The 14574-nt window shown below is 39.5% G+C and overlaps 1 protein-coding gene across 1 annotated transcript in view; it reads right to left on the reverse strand.

Moving 5' to 3' along the window:
- ALG14 (ALG14 UDP-N-acetylglucosaminyltransferase subunit) overlaps window positions 1-14267 on the reverse strand; it is a 35780-nt gene extending 21513 nt beyond the window's left edge. The window contains exons 1-3 of the mRNA XM_015829344.1: window positions 14096-14267; window positions 12034-12185; window positions 2411-2542 (exon numbers count right to left, since the gene is read on the reverse strand). Coding sequence (XP_015684830.1) covers window positions 2411-2542; window positions 12034-12185; window positions 14096-14234 — 423 coding nt within the window. The 5' untranslated portion in view covers window positions 14235-14267. The remainder of the gene's footprint in view (window positions 1-2410; window positions 2543-12033; window positions 12186-14095) is intronic.
- Between the last annotated feature and the right edge of the window lie 307 nt (window positions 14268-14574).

Below are 14574 nucleotides of genomic sequence, written 5' to 3' on the forward strand. Positions count from 1 at the left end.
GGGGAACTGTTCTATTGCTCCACGGAGAAACTATTATTTATGTATTTATTTATAAAACTGACTTTCATCTTAGTTCAAGGTAAGTCCGGGTGACTTATAATCATAAATACATCAGGCAACTAGTTCTTGGAAAAGAAAAAAGTAGCTTCAGCTTCATTCAGAAGTCAATCCTTGCCCTTAATCATATATTAATCTGGGAAGTATGAATGAAGCAGACGTGTTTTGGATTCTGCTCACTGTTTTTCATCCCATCTCTCAACAATTACTATCTAAACTATGGAGTGGTTCTTTGGAGTAGTCGGCCTGCATTCTCCTGATATGTCTCAACTGCAACTCTTAGCCATCCCAGACAACATGGCTGTTAGTGAGGGATATTAGAAACAACAGTGCCAGACCATCTGGAGAACTATAGGTTCCAGCCACTCCTGAAAGAGTATAGTTGAAGAGAAATTTAATTATGGATTATGAACTGCAGCTCAGGCTGACTTCTAGCGCATCCAGCTCAGAAACCAGTGCAGTATCTATTTAACTCTAGGTCCCTGGATGTGATTGACTCACCAACTGAAGTGAAAATAATTTGATAAACCCACGATTTACCACAATGACAGATACAGATTTACTGTGTGGCTATATACCTCTTAAAATCATAAAACAGATTTCGGTGCAAAGTCCATGTAACATTTGGCAAACTGTTCTGAGGTTGTTCTTTTTCTTTTTTTTGGCACTGTTATTTCAAATGAAAAAAAATGCATAAAAGTTAAACTGTTACCAGTGAGCAAACTCTGTCACTATTCCTTGCATCTGCCACAAGAGTATTCTCCAGCAAACGAAATATTGTTTTAAGAAAGAGTTAGATTACTTCTCTTTAAACGTTTCCGTCTGTCTTAGTAATGCTCTCTGTTTGATTTTCCAGACAATTTCTCCTATGATGAAAACTCGATAGAGTCAATACTAATTAAATGAAACCACGTCTGTAACAAGCCAATGCTCTAATGTACTTTTCTCATATAGAGTCTTTTTAATCAGAATTAAGGCATTTTACTTCCTCTTTAACGAACAGGAGGGAAAAATCAATATGTAGAGAGGAAAGCAACAGAACAGAGGTGGTTTCATAAAAAAAACAACATTCCTTTGCTTTATAGTTGAGAATATAGTTGAGAAAGCAATTCTGAAGAGACATGGAGAGGGATGGGCCTGGCCTCTGGCTATTTCCACTGTCTATTTGCTCCCACTTTTCCACACTGGATAGACATATCTACGGGGAAAACACCTGGAAGCTCCTGAAGACAGGTGGTCCTGTGATAATTTGAAAATATGTAAAACAGAATATAGCAAAACCTACTATTTCGGGTTCTTTCACAGTTGATCTAAAACCAAACTTGGAAGGGGTGCGGGGAGAAGAGGATGAAAAAAGGAGATTCATAAGCATTTAGGGATATTGTACGGTGGCCATTTTTTTCAGAACGTGTCATCTTAGGTAGTATTACTAGCTGTTCTTATCAATTAACAGCCAGTCACCAAAACAGAAGTTATAACTGAAGACACTTTTTTAAATTTGAAAAAATTTAAAACAGAAATGAAAGTCAAGTTCTCATCAGGACATCTACAGAATTTTCTTGCTGGTTTCTTTAAAAATGTGTTAAATTTGTTTTTATTTCAAAATAAGCCTATTATAGTCATTTCAAAAAGAAAACAGAACAGGTAATGTTTCTTGTTTTTAGCTTGTGTTAATTTTTGTAATTTTAATCCATATTTATATTTATAATCATTTGAATGTTGTTTTTTTTTAAATCTTGTTGTAAGCTTCTCAGAGTTGCCTGAACTGTGAGATGGATGGCAAATAAATTGGACAAATAAATAAATAAAATGTGGAAAATCCAGTGGCTAATACAAGTAATCATAAACCACAGGTTAGTGTGGAAAGAACAGGCTGGCTCCTTTTCCCCTTTCAAGGCTTTCAGCGATAAGAGATAAACAGTAAACCTTCTGACTGCAATTAATTCAGTTCATCATGAAAACCACACCATAAATTGCAGTCAATATTAATAACGGTTAGTATAAATCTAGCACTGTATAATTAAGTCTGGCCATAGTTTGTCTGGTTTGGATAACATATTGAGTTATAGTAAAACATAAATGGAAATTTAAAAAAAACTGGCAAACAAAAAAGGAGGAGGCAGCGGTGGCAGCAAATGAGTACGTATCCAAGATCTACACAGGCTTAGTACTTGTCACGACAAACCATGGTTCACATTGCCTGAAATATAGCAGTCAAGAAAATCCTGCAAAAAAAAATCAATCCCAAATACATGCAGTATATAACATACCAAAGATCTGTTATTTTCAAGTAGCCGCGTCTTTTGTAAATGGCTACTTTCTACTATTTCATTGCGCTAGTGATTTTACGTACCACATCCGGGTTGAGCCTGAAGGCCAAAGGAAGAGAATAAAATAAAGAACGAATGGTGGTTAGCAGTGAAGAGCTCCAGGACTGACGGACCTCCCGACTTCTGGGAATGCGATGGAGGGCAAACTGTAATTCCTGGGGAGAATTAACAGATTTGCAGATAAGAATCATTTGGGTAGTACGGTAAACATTATTTCCTGCGCTATAAAACACTCAGCTATATAAACAGTGATAGATAAAGAAGACATTCTAACTTAAACGGGGCTCCTGCTTTATTTTCGCTGCATTCCAGCATGAGCCACAAGAGATAATTCTGCAAAAAACTTAAAAGGAGACAAGAATCCACATTGAAGTTCCCTTCCCTCCTCCCAAAACGCATGGAAGGAATCTCAGCTAATTTAAGACGACCTTTCTAATTCAAAGGTGAATTTCTTTGAAAAAAGAAACACATCTTCCTTTTGGGTAAATAAAATAACAATACATGCTGAATTTCTTGTGGGCCCAGACTTTTCCTTTCTTCAAAGCAGCATTCACGAAAAAGCCTTTTGGTAAAACCTTGAGAAATATAGAGCTAGGAAGCATAGACCAATCTTATATTTAACGGCTCATTTTCAACTACCATTTCATTGGTACCAGTATTGTCTCTATAGGGAGTGATCAGACTGGTATCTCCTGCTGTTTGCTTAATTTCCACAGGTTAAAAAAAAATATATCCTGCATCAAAGTCCCTTCCAACCTTATGATTCAGTTTCTCAGAAACTTATTACAGTAACTCCCACAGCTTTCTTGGCAGGAAGCTATGTTTGCTTTTTTGGTAGACTATTTCATTTTCTATATGACCATGGAGGCTGTGACCTTTCCTGTAGCTATCATGCAACCAGCCTCTCCAGGTTACTAAAAACAAGTAAGTTTTGGAGCGCTTTTGAGGAGGTTGGCATAGATGTATCACACAGCGCTAGATCAAGTGCCCCACCTGGTGGACGTTAGTAAGACTTCAGCCTTTTCTTCCTATATTTGTTTCATCCAAAGATACACGCCTAAAATCAAGGAACTGTATTTGGTTATCTCTGAGCAGACACTGAGCTTAAGAATTTGTTTTCAGAACTGAATTCAATCTTTCAGGGGAAAAAAAGTCTAATCTGGGTTACTTTGAAATTTCATGTCAGCAACCTCCTCTCTCCCCCCCCTCTTCGCCCCCCCACATCTATATTCATGTCTGTTTGTGTATCTACCAATCTAAATCTATGAGCAATTATTGTAAAATACTTTGGGAGTTTAAGATCTTGTTGATTTATTACAAATAGCTCTGTAGTTTCTGATCTACACTTTAGCCCGCTTCTGGGTTAAAGATATGAAATTAAATCTGCAGTTCATACCCTCTTAGAAGTACCTGTCAAGCTTTGAACACTACTTGACATTAATGTTTAATAGATGATCTTAGATTTGTTTCAGGCAGATATCCACAAGTACAAAACAAACCCACGTCAAAACACCCTTTGTATCTTTTTGCAATCAGGCCCAAAACAAATCAAGCATATAATAACTGTGTCAGAGCAAACCACCAAACCATCCTTTATTACCCAAGATCTAGCCTAGGAAAGCTCCAGAATAATCATCACATAGTTTAGGGGTGTCAAATTTCCGGCCTGCGAGCCCGTCATGCCGAAACCGCACCCGCCCCAGCTCCGGCAATGGGGAAAAAGTCATGATATGTCGCGACACGTCACGTGACGTGGCGAGTTTCACACCCCTGACATAGTTGATAGCCCCATGAGACAGGTCTCTAGTCTTCTGTCTATATCATTTCCAGCTGATCAGAGGAAAATGCCCATCAGTGCCCTGCTCGTTAAGTTGTTCTTCCTGCAGAAGGTACTTAGGGACCATCAACATTCAAAAGCTGTCCTGGAGACAGTAGCCCTCTTTAGCCTTGCAAAAAATGTATCTTTTTTGGATTGTTAGTTGTGTTTTTGTTTTTTTCAGAGGTAAAATAAAGAGAGTTACAACCATAAATGAGACTGGCAATTACAGTGTAAATTGTGATGGTTGGAAAGTGGGTCATCACATGACTGGACTCAGTTTTACCACCTTTTTTAGTGGTGGTTGTTAAGCAAATGTGATGGTCTTAAAGCAAACACCATGATTGTTAAACAAACCCATTGTTCACTATGGGACATTTTTCCCCCAGAAAGCAGAAGTAAACACCAGCTTCTGGAGAAATGTCACATATTGCAGTCACATGACTGCAGACCGCTGTAAACAGCTCTAAATATGAGCGAGTTGCTGAGCGCCCAAAATGCAATAATGTGGCCATTGAAAAAGGTCCTGGACGTCATAACTTCAGAACTGAGTCGTAAGTATGGGAGGGTTTCCTTCATAACTTTGAAAGTCACTAAGTGACCAGTCATAAGTCAAGGACTATCTGTATCAAAGGAATGTTGCATTTAGACAATTATATTTTGACTATTTGTCATTAAATTGCTTTCAATTTTGATTCCCCTGGAAAAGAGGCAGGCCAAGGGCCACACTCAAAAATGGGTAGGTTTAGATCAAAAGGAACCCAATCGCTTTAAATTAAAAAAAAAAATTAAATAATTCACACACATTCCTAACACAGACACTTTTGCCTTCATATTGTGAAGTAATTTTCACATGTTACTACTACTCCACTTCAGTTTGGGTTTAAAAAGTAATTTAAAAAAGAATTTATTTTCCCCCAACTTCACTGCAGGTGGCAGCATGCATCCAACTTTAGTTGATTGAAAATGCTAAACCAGGATTAGATTTAGTTGCTACTTGGATTGGTAATTACCAGCACTGAAGACTAGATAGGGAAGTTGAAAAAGCATTTCAGGAGAATTTTTCACCTTCATTCCCCCCTCCCACACACACATTCATAGCTTCCACTGGTTTAAAATCAGAATGTGTACACATTATTTACAGCGGTAACTTATTTCACGATCAGTAGAGGGTGCTATGACACTATGACATTGAGACTTATACTCAGGGAGAGGCCCCAAAATTTTATGAGTCAAGAAAAAGAAAAAAGAAAAAAACCAAGGAGATTTAAAAAGCAGAATCAAAAGGAACACCCAATAGTGAAGGGGCATGAAGAAGGAACAGGCAGAGCAAGCAGGATAAGAAAGGACAATTAAGAGAGAGGCAGAGAAAACAAAGTGATGAAAAAGTAAACAAGTATCTGCAAGAAAACCACCAAGCTCAGAGATATTCAACTAGGTTGAATATCTTTCATACACTAGAATGGGTAGTCCGCTGTTCTGAAATAGGAGTTCTCTCCTTGATTTTTTTTTGCCCAAATGAATAGAATAGAATAGAATAGAATAGAATAGAATAGAATAGAATAGAATAATTTTATTGTCACTTTGAATGTACACTAATCGGCATACATTAAAATGAAATTTAATTAATTCAATTTGTGTTCTCGCTCAAAGTAGCAGCAGATTAACTGAAGTTCATGATTGGAAATGCAAGTATTTATATGCACCACATGTGGGGAATCCCATTTTGGAAGACCCATTTCATCTCCTTTCACACAAAAGATTAGATTGGGTTTCCATTAATTAGATTGCTATCAATAGCTACTAGTCTTGACGATGCTATGGCTTTCTAGAATCACAAGCACCCTGCTTCAGGTAATCAGTTGCTGTACAGCAACTATGGAAGTGACTAATGCCCATCTGTCTTCCTGAATTTATTATTTTATTTATTAAACAAATTTATATAACCACCCAACTCACACACAATGACTGCTTGACTACTGCCAGACACAAAATGCTAGATTGCTCAGTTTATATAGCAATCATCTAAATATTCTGAAACCTACATTTTCCTCTCTTTATGTAATTCAACTATTTTTTTATTATTATCTTTTACTCGTTAAACATGAACCTCAGTCAACTGAACATTCAAATTGGCTGGCGCTGATGGTTGACACGGGTTGCTATCAGCATCCTAGGTGTCAACCTTTATTATTATTATGATGATGATCATCACACACTCAGCCAGATGTTCAGACTGGATTTGACATTTTGTCTATCGAGTCCTTAGCAAGGCAGACGTGGATGTTTGATGGTATTACAGATATCATTGCAGGATGGAAACGGTTCCTAGTAAGGCCGCCTTTTGCAATTGACTAATGGTGAATTTGTCAATGCCAATGGTGTTCAAGTGGTGCTCCAGTTGTTTTGGGATTGCACCCAAGGCACCTATTACTATTGGTACTACCCTTGCTTGCTTTTGCCACAGTCTTTCTATTTCTATTTGTAGGTCTTTGTATTTTGTTATCTTCTCCAGCTCTTTCTCGTCTATTCTGCTGTCTCCAGGCACTGCCACTGCCACTGCCCACGAATCCAGACTTTTTTGTCTTTCTTATCGACAATTGTTAAGTCCGGGGTGTTATGTTGCAGGTGCTTGTCTGTTTGAATTCTGAAGTCCCAGAGCAGTTTAATTTTATCATTTTCTATGACTTTCTCTATTTTATGATCCCACCGGTTTTTGCTTACAGGCAAATAATATTTCTTGCAGATCTTCCAATGCACCATTGTTGCTACTTTGTCATGCCGCTGCCTTCATATTATTATTATTATTATTATTATTATTATTATTATTATTATTATTATTATTATTATTATTATTATTATTATTATTATTATTATTATTATTATGGCTAAGTAACAGGACAGGGAGAGAGTAAACCTTTTTCTGCTTCAGTGCAGGAAAATACAGATCTCCAAACAATGAGAGAGAGAGAGAGAAAAGCTCTAGTACCTCAAAGGGAACAAAATCTCCATTTATTTATTTTTTTATATCAGAGAAAGAAGTGTAATGAGGATCAATTATTTAAGTTCTCATCAGGATCACAATCCTTAGAATTTGACAAGTAATTAGAGTAGACAAGTAACTGGGGTGGCCATAGGAAAGCAGTCTCATGCAGTACAAAACCCTACAAAAGACAATGGTCAGAGACAATCTCTGCTAAACAGGAAGCAAACACAAAAGTGTTTCAATAAAAATGGAAAGTCAGTCCAATAGAAACATAGCTTTAATGTTCTTGGCCTTTTGTTACCTCGAACTTCTTAGATAGTTAGGACAGAATACAGGTTGTCCTCGACTTACAACACAGTTCGCTCAGTGACTGAAGTTACAACGGCACTGAAAAAAGTGACTTACGATCATTTTTCACACTTACGACCATTGCAGCATTCCCCCCATGGTCCCGTGATTTGCATTTGGATGCTTGACAACTGACTCACATTTATGACGGTTGCAGGGTCCCAGGGTCATCACCGTTTGCGACCTCCTGACAAGCAAAGTCAAGGGGGAAGCTAGAATCACTTAACAGCCGTGTTATTAACAACGGCAGTGATTCACTTAACAAACGTGGCAAGACAAGTCATAAAACAGGACACTTAACCAATTTCTCACTTAGCAACTTAAATTTTGGGCTCGTATAGTCAGGATTGTAATATACACATATTAAACTCCACTCTTCTTTCTGATGTTTTATCTATTTGTTAAATTTATTTGCCACCTATCTCACCACGGGGCTACCGTAGGGCAGGGGTAGGCAACTTTGGCTCTTTTATGACTCGTGGACTTCAACTCCCAGAATTCCTGGCTCAGGAATTCTGGGAGTTGAAGTCCACGAGTCATAAAAGCAGGGCTTTTTTTCTCATAGAACGCCCAGAACGGAGTTCCGGCACCTTTTTTGGATGGGACCTTGTAGGGTAGGCAAGGCGGGTTGTATGACGTGTGTGAGTTCCGGCACCTTTTTTTTTTTAAGAAAAAAAGCACTGCATAAAAGAGCCAAGGTTGCCTACCCCTGCCCTAGGCAGTTTACAAAAATAAAAAGGAAGAAATGAAAAGAGTATGTTTTTCTATAATTCTACATGGAAAGAGATAAAAGGATTTTATTTTGGGGGGGGAACTTCAATCCACCCACCTCAAGCCTCCCAGTTTATCTTCACTGTAGAAGCAGAATTGGGAATTAGCTATGTCCCATATTAATTCAAGCAGGAAAGAAGTGCTGGCAAAACTGTAAGGAGAACAAGCTTGGATGTGTGCTGAATCAGGTACAAAACTAGAACCGTCCGTGTGACATCCTATTCCACCGGCCTGCTAGATAAATACACACAAGGGTTTCTCAATCTATCAGTCTTGAAATGCGTTGGAAGGGTTTGTGTAGTCTTCAGCCAGAACGGCCAAAGGCCGTGCTTGCCCAAAGGATTAGAGCAGTTGGAATCCAATTCACCTGGAACTCATCAGGTTACAGTAGTCTGGGCTAAACATCTGCTAATAGTCACGCTGGTGGATTATAGATGTCTAGCGCTTCTATGAAGCATCAGGCCGGAGAACGTAATTTTGAAATGTGGCTACCAATCTTATTGCTAATAAAAAAAACATCATAATGCCAGGACACAAATGTAATTTTCTGCTTATGCTGCAGGCATATTCCATGTATCTCCAGGGTGAGTAATCCAAACAAATTAAACAATGAAGTTGGAAGGGCTAGAAAAGCATTATTTGAGGGAAAACATTCTAAGCTCCTGTCTCTATGTAAAGCCACCGCAAGAGAGGGCTCACTTTATGTTCTGTGGCTGAACAGGATAGTTGAGCCCTAAACAAATGTGGGGTTGCTTTGGATTGGAAACTGATCTCTCCTGTACTGGTGCTCTGGTGCTTTTGGGTTTGCACATTATGCTAATTTATCTTGTGAATCGTGAAGTTTGAACAGAGCCAGAGAATAATCCTACATAGTCTACTTGGACTCACTGAGTTCAAAGGGACATTATCTCCAAGAAATGGATATAGGATTGCAACCTTGTGGTTTGGAATACTTCCTACGGTTCCCTTCCCTTCCCCATGAATAATGAAATACCACTGGGAAACAAATTGAAGTATATAAAAGATTATAGCTACAATCCCTCTATCCTGTTCTCCACCCAACCCCACTCCTAAAAAAAAACAAAAAAAACAGAGCAATTTAAGTTCCGGCAAATGTTTCACTTTGGTCTGGAAATTTTAAGAAAAAAAAATATCTGAAATATGTTTAATGGATTATCTCAAGAATCTTAAATACACAATGAGAAAAAAGCAATGAGCAATTAATGGAAATTATTCATGAGTCAGTTCAACAATGCAAGACATTGCAAACCCCCAATGCTTAACCAATCTGTTCTGATGCTTAGGCTATGTCACTTTTAACTTTCTTTTTTTATTATTGATAGAATAAAAGCAAGCATATCTCAGGCTTGTGGAATCTTTTTATTTTATGAGAACCCAAGATTTGTCCAGCAGTTTGATAAAAAAAAGATATACACTTGAACTATGGAGTATTAAGCCCAGGAAATTATTTTGAATAACTGGACTGACAGAACTGAAGGTCTCTCCTTACATAACTCTACTTTTATTTACTATTTTCCCCTTCATTTCAGTAATATAATTAATATAGAACTGTATTACTTATTTTCTAATGATTATACTAGATAGCTGACAGTGAAACAGCAGGGCTTTTCAACCTGTTCACCCATTGTACCACTTTTAGGATATGGCAACATCCGAGTACCATCAGTCGCTTAGCAAGGTATCAAAAACTTGATGACCCTCCCCAAAAAGGAAAAAAGTGATAAAGTACAGGTAGTCCTCGACTTACAACAGTTCGCTTAGTGACTGTTCGAAGTTACAATGGCACTGAAAAAAGTGCCCCCCAAGCCACAGCCAAGCAAGACACCTGCCTGCCCGCCCGGCTGCACTCTTCCTCCTGTCCGAGGTTTTCATTGTTGTGAGCATTTCTGTTGAGAATTGGCAGCGGGGATGGGGTGGGGGGTGTTTGGTTTTTATTCCCCCCGTCTGCTGGGTGCTTGCAGCACATTTTGGTCACTTCACATGACCCTGGGACACTGTGACCGTCATAAATATGAATCAGTTGCCAAGCATCTGAATGTAAATCACAGGACCCTGGAGATGCTGCAACATTCCAGCTGATCGGCGCTTCTTCAGGGCTCAGCAGAAGTGCCAGGATTAGCGTCGAGCTCCAGCTGGAGCCTGGCGCTGATCCTGGCGCTTCCACTGAGCCCTGACAGTCCCGAAGAAGCGCTGATCCTGGCGATTCTGCTGAGCCCTGACAGCCCTGCAGCTCCAGCCATTTCTCGCTCAGGCTTGTGCGGTGCTGCCACCGGTTCAGCTCATTCCCCTCCCCTGCTACCACTTTTCTAGGATGGTCACATACCACCTGCCAGGTGCCAATGTACCACAGGTGGTACCCGTACCACTGGTTGAAAAGCCCTGCTATAAGGTAGTCTGGACAAGAAGCACAACCAGAAGCATCAGCACTATTTTTAATATAAGGTTACATTAAACAGAATCTTGCAAGACTGAAAAAGTATTTCACCTTTGCTCTATTTTTAATCTCTGGAAAACTAGGGCCAGTTCCCTTCCCCACCTGTGGACTGAGCCGTGGTGGTATGGTGGCTAGAATGTAGTATTGCAGGCTATTTCTGCTGACCGCCAGGAGTTCGATCCTCACCGGCTCAAGACTGACTCGGCCTTCCATCCTTCCGAGGTCAGTAAAATGGGATTGTTGGGGGCAATATGCTGACTCTGTAAACCTTTTAAGAGAGTGCTGTAGTGTAAAGCACTGTGAAGTGGTATATAAGTCTAAGTGCTATTGCTATTGCTCTTATCATACAGCTCAGCTCATCTGTGGGTCTTCCTCTGTCTCCCAAGGTCATTCCCACACATCATCGCAACATCTTCCTGATGAGTCAACAGAAGATCTACATCTATCCTTGGCACATGTCCCGTGCTAGTAATAGTCTAGCTCAGAACAGGGGTAGGGACATTGTTTTCAAGCAATTATGCTACAGGGCTTCATGCCACTAGCCAGGTTCAAGCATGTAACCCCCTAACATGTTTGTTTGAAGTTTCACCCATAGCTTATTCTAAATTGTTCCCATCTTCTAGGCTTTAGGGAGTATTTTAAATAGCTCCCATGAGTATTGACTGTTGCTGTTTGGAAGCTTCACTGCACAGTGAAAGGTGGAAGAATAAAGGGGATCCTTGAGAAAAGGATTTGTGTTAGCAACCTTTTCAAGAAAATGATCTGTTCTCGTGAACTTCAGAAGAAATAGAAAACCTCACTCCATTTGGCCTGGAGATCAGACATATCCCATCCCAATGCATGCAGACAATATGGATTAGAGGTATAAGACAGACCCAACAGTCCAACATTGGTAACTTTAAGACCTGTGAACTTCAACTCCAGAATTCTCCAATCAGCCATGGGGGAGAAATCCATCATTCACAAGTCTTAAAGTTGCCAAGGCTGGACATCCCTGTTCTAGAAAGACAGATGTACGGTGTTATTTTATGTTTGGAGGATACAGATGCTTCAAGATTATCTCAAAGCCAGGTCCCTTCCTCTGGAGTTAGTGCTTAGTGAAGCTTTCTCTGGCCTGCACGGAAGGCTCCCAAGTTAATGAGAAAAGTGAAAAAATTTAGGGATGGAACTTTCAGTGCAAATTGGGAAACCTTACAGTATTTTAGCAGGAAATGTGACATTAATATTTAATAAAATATGAACAATTAGAAAAATAGGTATGAAAACTCACCGAGGAATCGGGGTATTTAGCAGCTCTTTTTTCTTCAAAAGAATGGATTTTTTCTTCACTCATCTTATCTGAATCGGCCAAAACATAATGCCTGGGAGAATATTTCTTGGAGAGGCTGTTAAGCAGCCTTAAGATTTCTGTAGTATGTCCTCCTGAAAAATACACAATCAGAGTTAACCTCTGCAAGTTACACTGACTTTAGCGTGAGAATTTGATTTCATCATTCTGTTGATTTACCTCCAACAGGCTTAGCCCTTTTGTTGGCTGGATTTTACACACCATACTTATCCACAATCGACTTAAATACAGTTTCCTTAATAACCCAATTCTTTCTTTTGCTTGACCACTGAACTGTAAACTAACCACAAGGGCTTGACCAACAAGCTAAACTATGTTGTTGGTTAGTTTGTGGTTTACTACAATGTCTAGAACAACAAGGCCAGGCAAGTAATAGTTGCCAGTGTCTCCAGTTACTCACCTGTCCCTTTCCACTCCAATTCTGTTTACTAACACATTGTTTTGGGCTAATGGAACAGAATGACTGGACCAATATTATCTGCACCACAGGAAATGGAGAGGTTGATCATCTTGCCTGTTTTATTTCACTGTGGAGGTGCGGGGGAGAGAAAGGAAGAGAAAGCAAGAGATGGCAAAGTAGATTTTCCTTGGTTCACCGTCAACTTACTAAGTGGTGTAGAACACTAGTCAATTCAAAGAGGCAGGGCAAGTGAATGCCCATGTAGTACTAAGCTGTAATTTGTTTTGCAGAGAGACAGTGCAAGCGAATGCCAGTGTAGTGCTAAGCTGTGGTTTGTTTTAATCAGATTGAGTCAATTATGTTGGTTTAGTGTGACATCAAACAAAACTATCAACCATGGTTTATAAAGGGCAAAGTCTGGGTTTAGCTATGCTGAATCAAAATCAAACAAACCATATTTGATACAGGGTGTGAATTTTACTAGCAAGTATGAAAGAGTTAGCTGCTTTTTTTCTCTCCCCAGCAAGAAAAGAGGACCAAATACCAGCCAGAACACTGTTTTGATGAAAATTCTCCCTGTCTCAATGTAAGAGAGTAGAGGTAGGCTATCTTTTCCTTATGGGTTTTCCTGCTTCCCAACCTCAAGAGAAAGGCAATGGTAATAGTTTTCAAGGGCTTTATTGTAGGGTTGCCAGGTCTGCTTCCCAAAAATAGCGGACAAGGGGGGGTGTTAAGTAGTAAAAAAAATAGACTGTACAGCTTTAGATTACGTACCATTTCATCATAAAGCTTTTGAATAAAAAAAATGTCCACTATTTTGTGAAAAAAAATAGTGAACATAATGTGAAAAAAGTGGACTGTCCACTCAAATAGTGGACACCTGGCAACCCTACTTTATTGTTTTATAATTTTGGCTGCAGAGCAAAGAAAAAGCAGACTAGGATTCACTCTGCTTTCTTTTACAACAGAAGTGGCTATATTAAATATTCTTTTTCAAATACTTAGGCAGGTAGAGCTACTTCTACTGAGATGCCTGTAATATTTCCATCAGACTACACCAGGCGTAGGCAACCTTGGCTCTTTTATGACTCGTGGACTTCAACTCCCAGAATTCCTGAGCCAGCCATGCTGGCTCAGGAATTCTGGGAGTTGAAGTCCACGAGTCATAAAAGAGCCACGGTTGCCTACCCCTGGATTACACCAAAGAACCAGGGTTGGTCTAAAACTGGGGACATCCAGGTTCAGATTACCCCGGTTCACGCTAATCTCACGCTATTAACAATTATTGTCAAGGAAGAACTAAGCCTTACGATTGGAATTAAGAATTAAAATCACGAAGGGAACTGTGATATTCTGCCTCTAAAATATTAGCCGGAGAACCCCTGAATCCTCTCTAAACGTATCACCCAATTCCAAGCCATTTTTCTTCAAAGAAACTACAACGTCCAGCATGTCTAGCAAGCACAGTAAATCAGCAGCAAGAACGCCTCCTTTCTGTAGCGGCTGCTTTGCTTTCTGGGTAATGTAGTCCGGATGGCCACGCCTACCCTGTGATAATTGACTGTTTCTAGCTTTTTGTCTTACCAGAACCGGCAACCACCAGGAGTTTGACGTCAGCATTAAGAGAGACAAGGCGTCGCTTCACAAACCGCAGGACGAAAAGAATCAGCAAAGGGAAAAAGAAGACCGAGACGCCCAGCTTTGCCCAAAACGACCATTCCATATCCAGGCCGTCATTCGATAAAACTCTACAGTCGTGTAGGAAGCTGGAGGGGAATTACGGGAGCCGAAGCAGTTCAAAATATTGCAGAAACGTTTTGCTGCTCGTTCATCAAAGTGTTTTCGTCACCGTTCTCGGTTTTGTTTTGTTTTTTGCAAGCGTTGATTGTGTGTAACTGCAATGCTCGTTTCAAAAAAAAAGGAAAGAAAATATTTCCTAAATTAATAAATAGATAGTAGACTAGAGCTTAGGGTTTTGGTTTTTTTAGGTGTACGACAGATGTGCTTTTTCGCTTAACTTATGATGAGAATGGCAATGACCACTTTTGTGTTCTGTGGTATTT

This window comes from Protobothrops mucrosquamatus, unplaced genomic scaffold, assembly GCF_001527695.2.
Source record: "Protobothrops mucrosquamatus isolate PMUCROS unplaced genomic scaffold, P.Mucros_1.0 scaffold_233, whole genome shotgun sequence".
NCBI lineage: Eukaryota > Metazoa > Chordata > Lepidosauria > Squamata > Viperidae > Protobothrops > Protobothrops mucrosquamatus.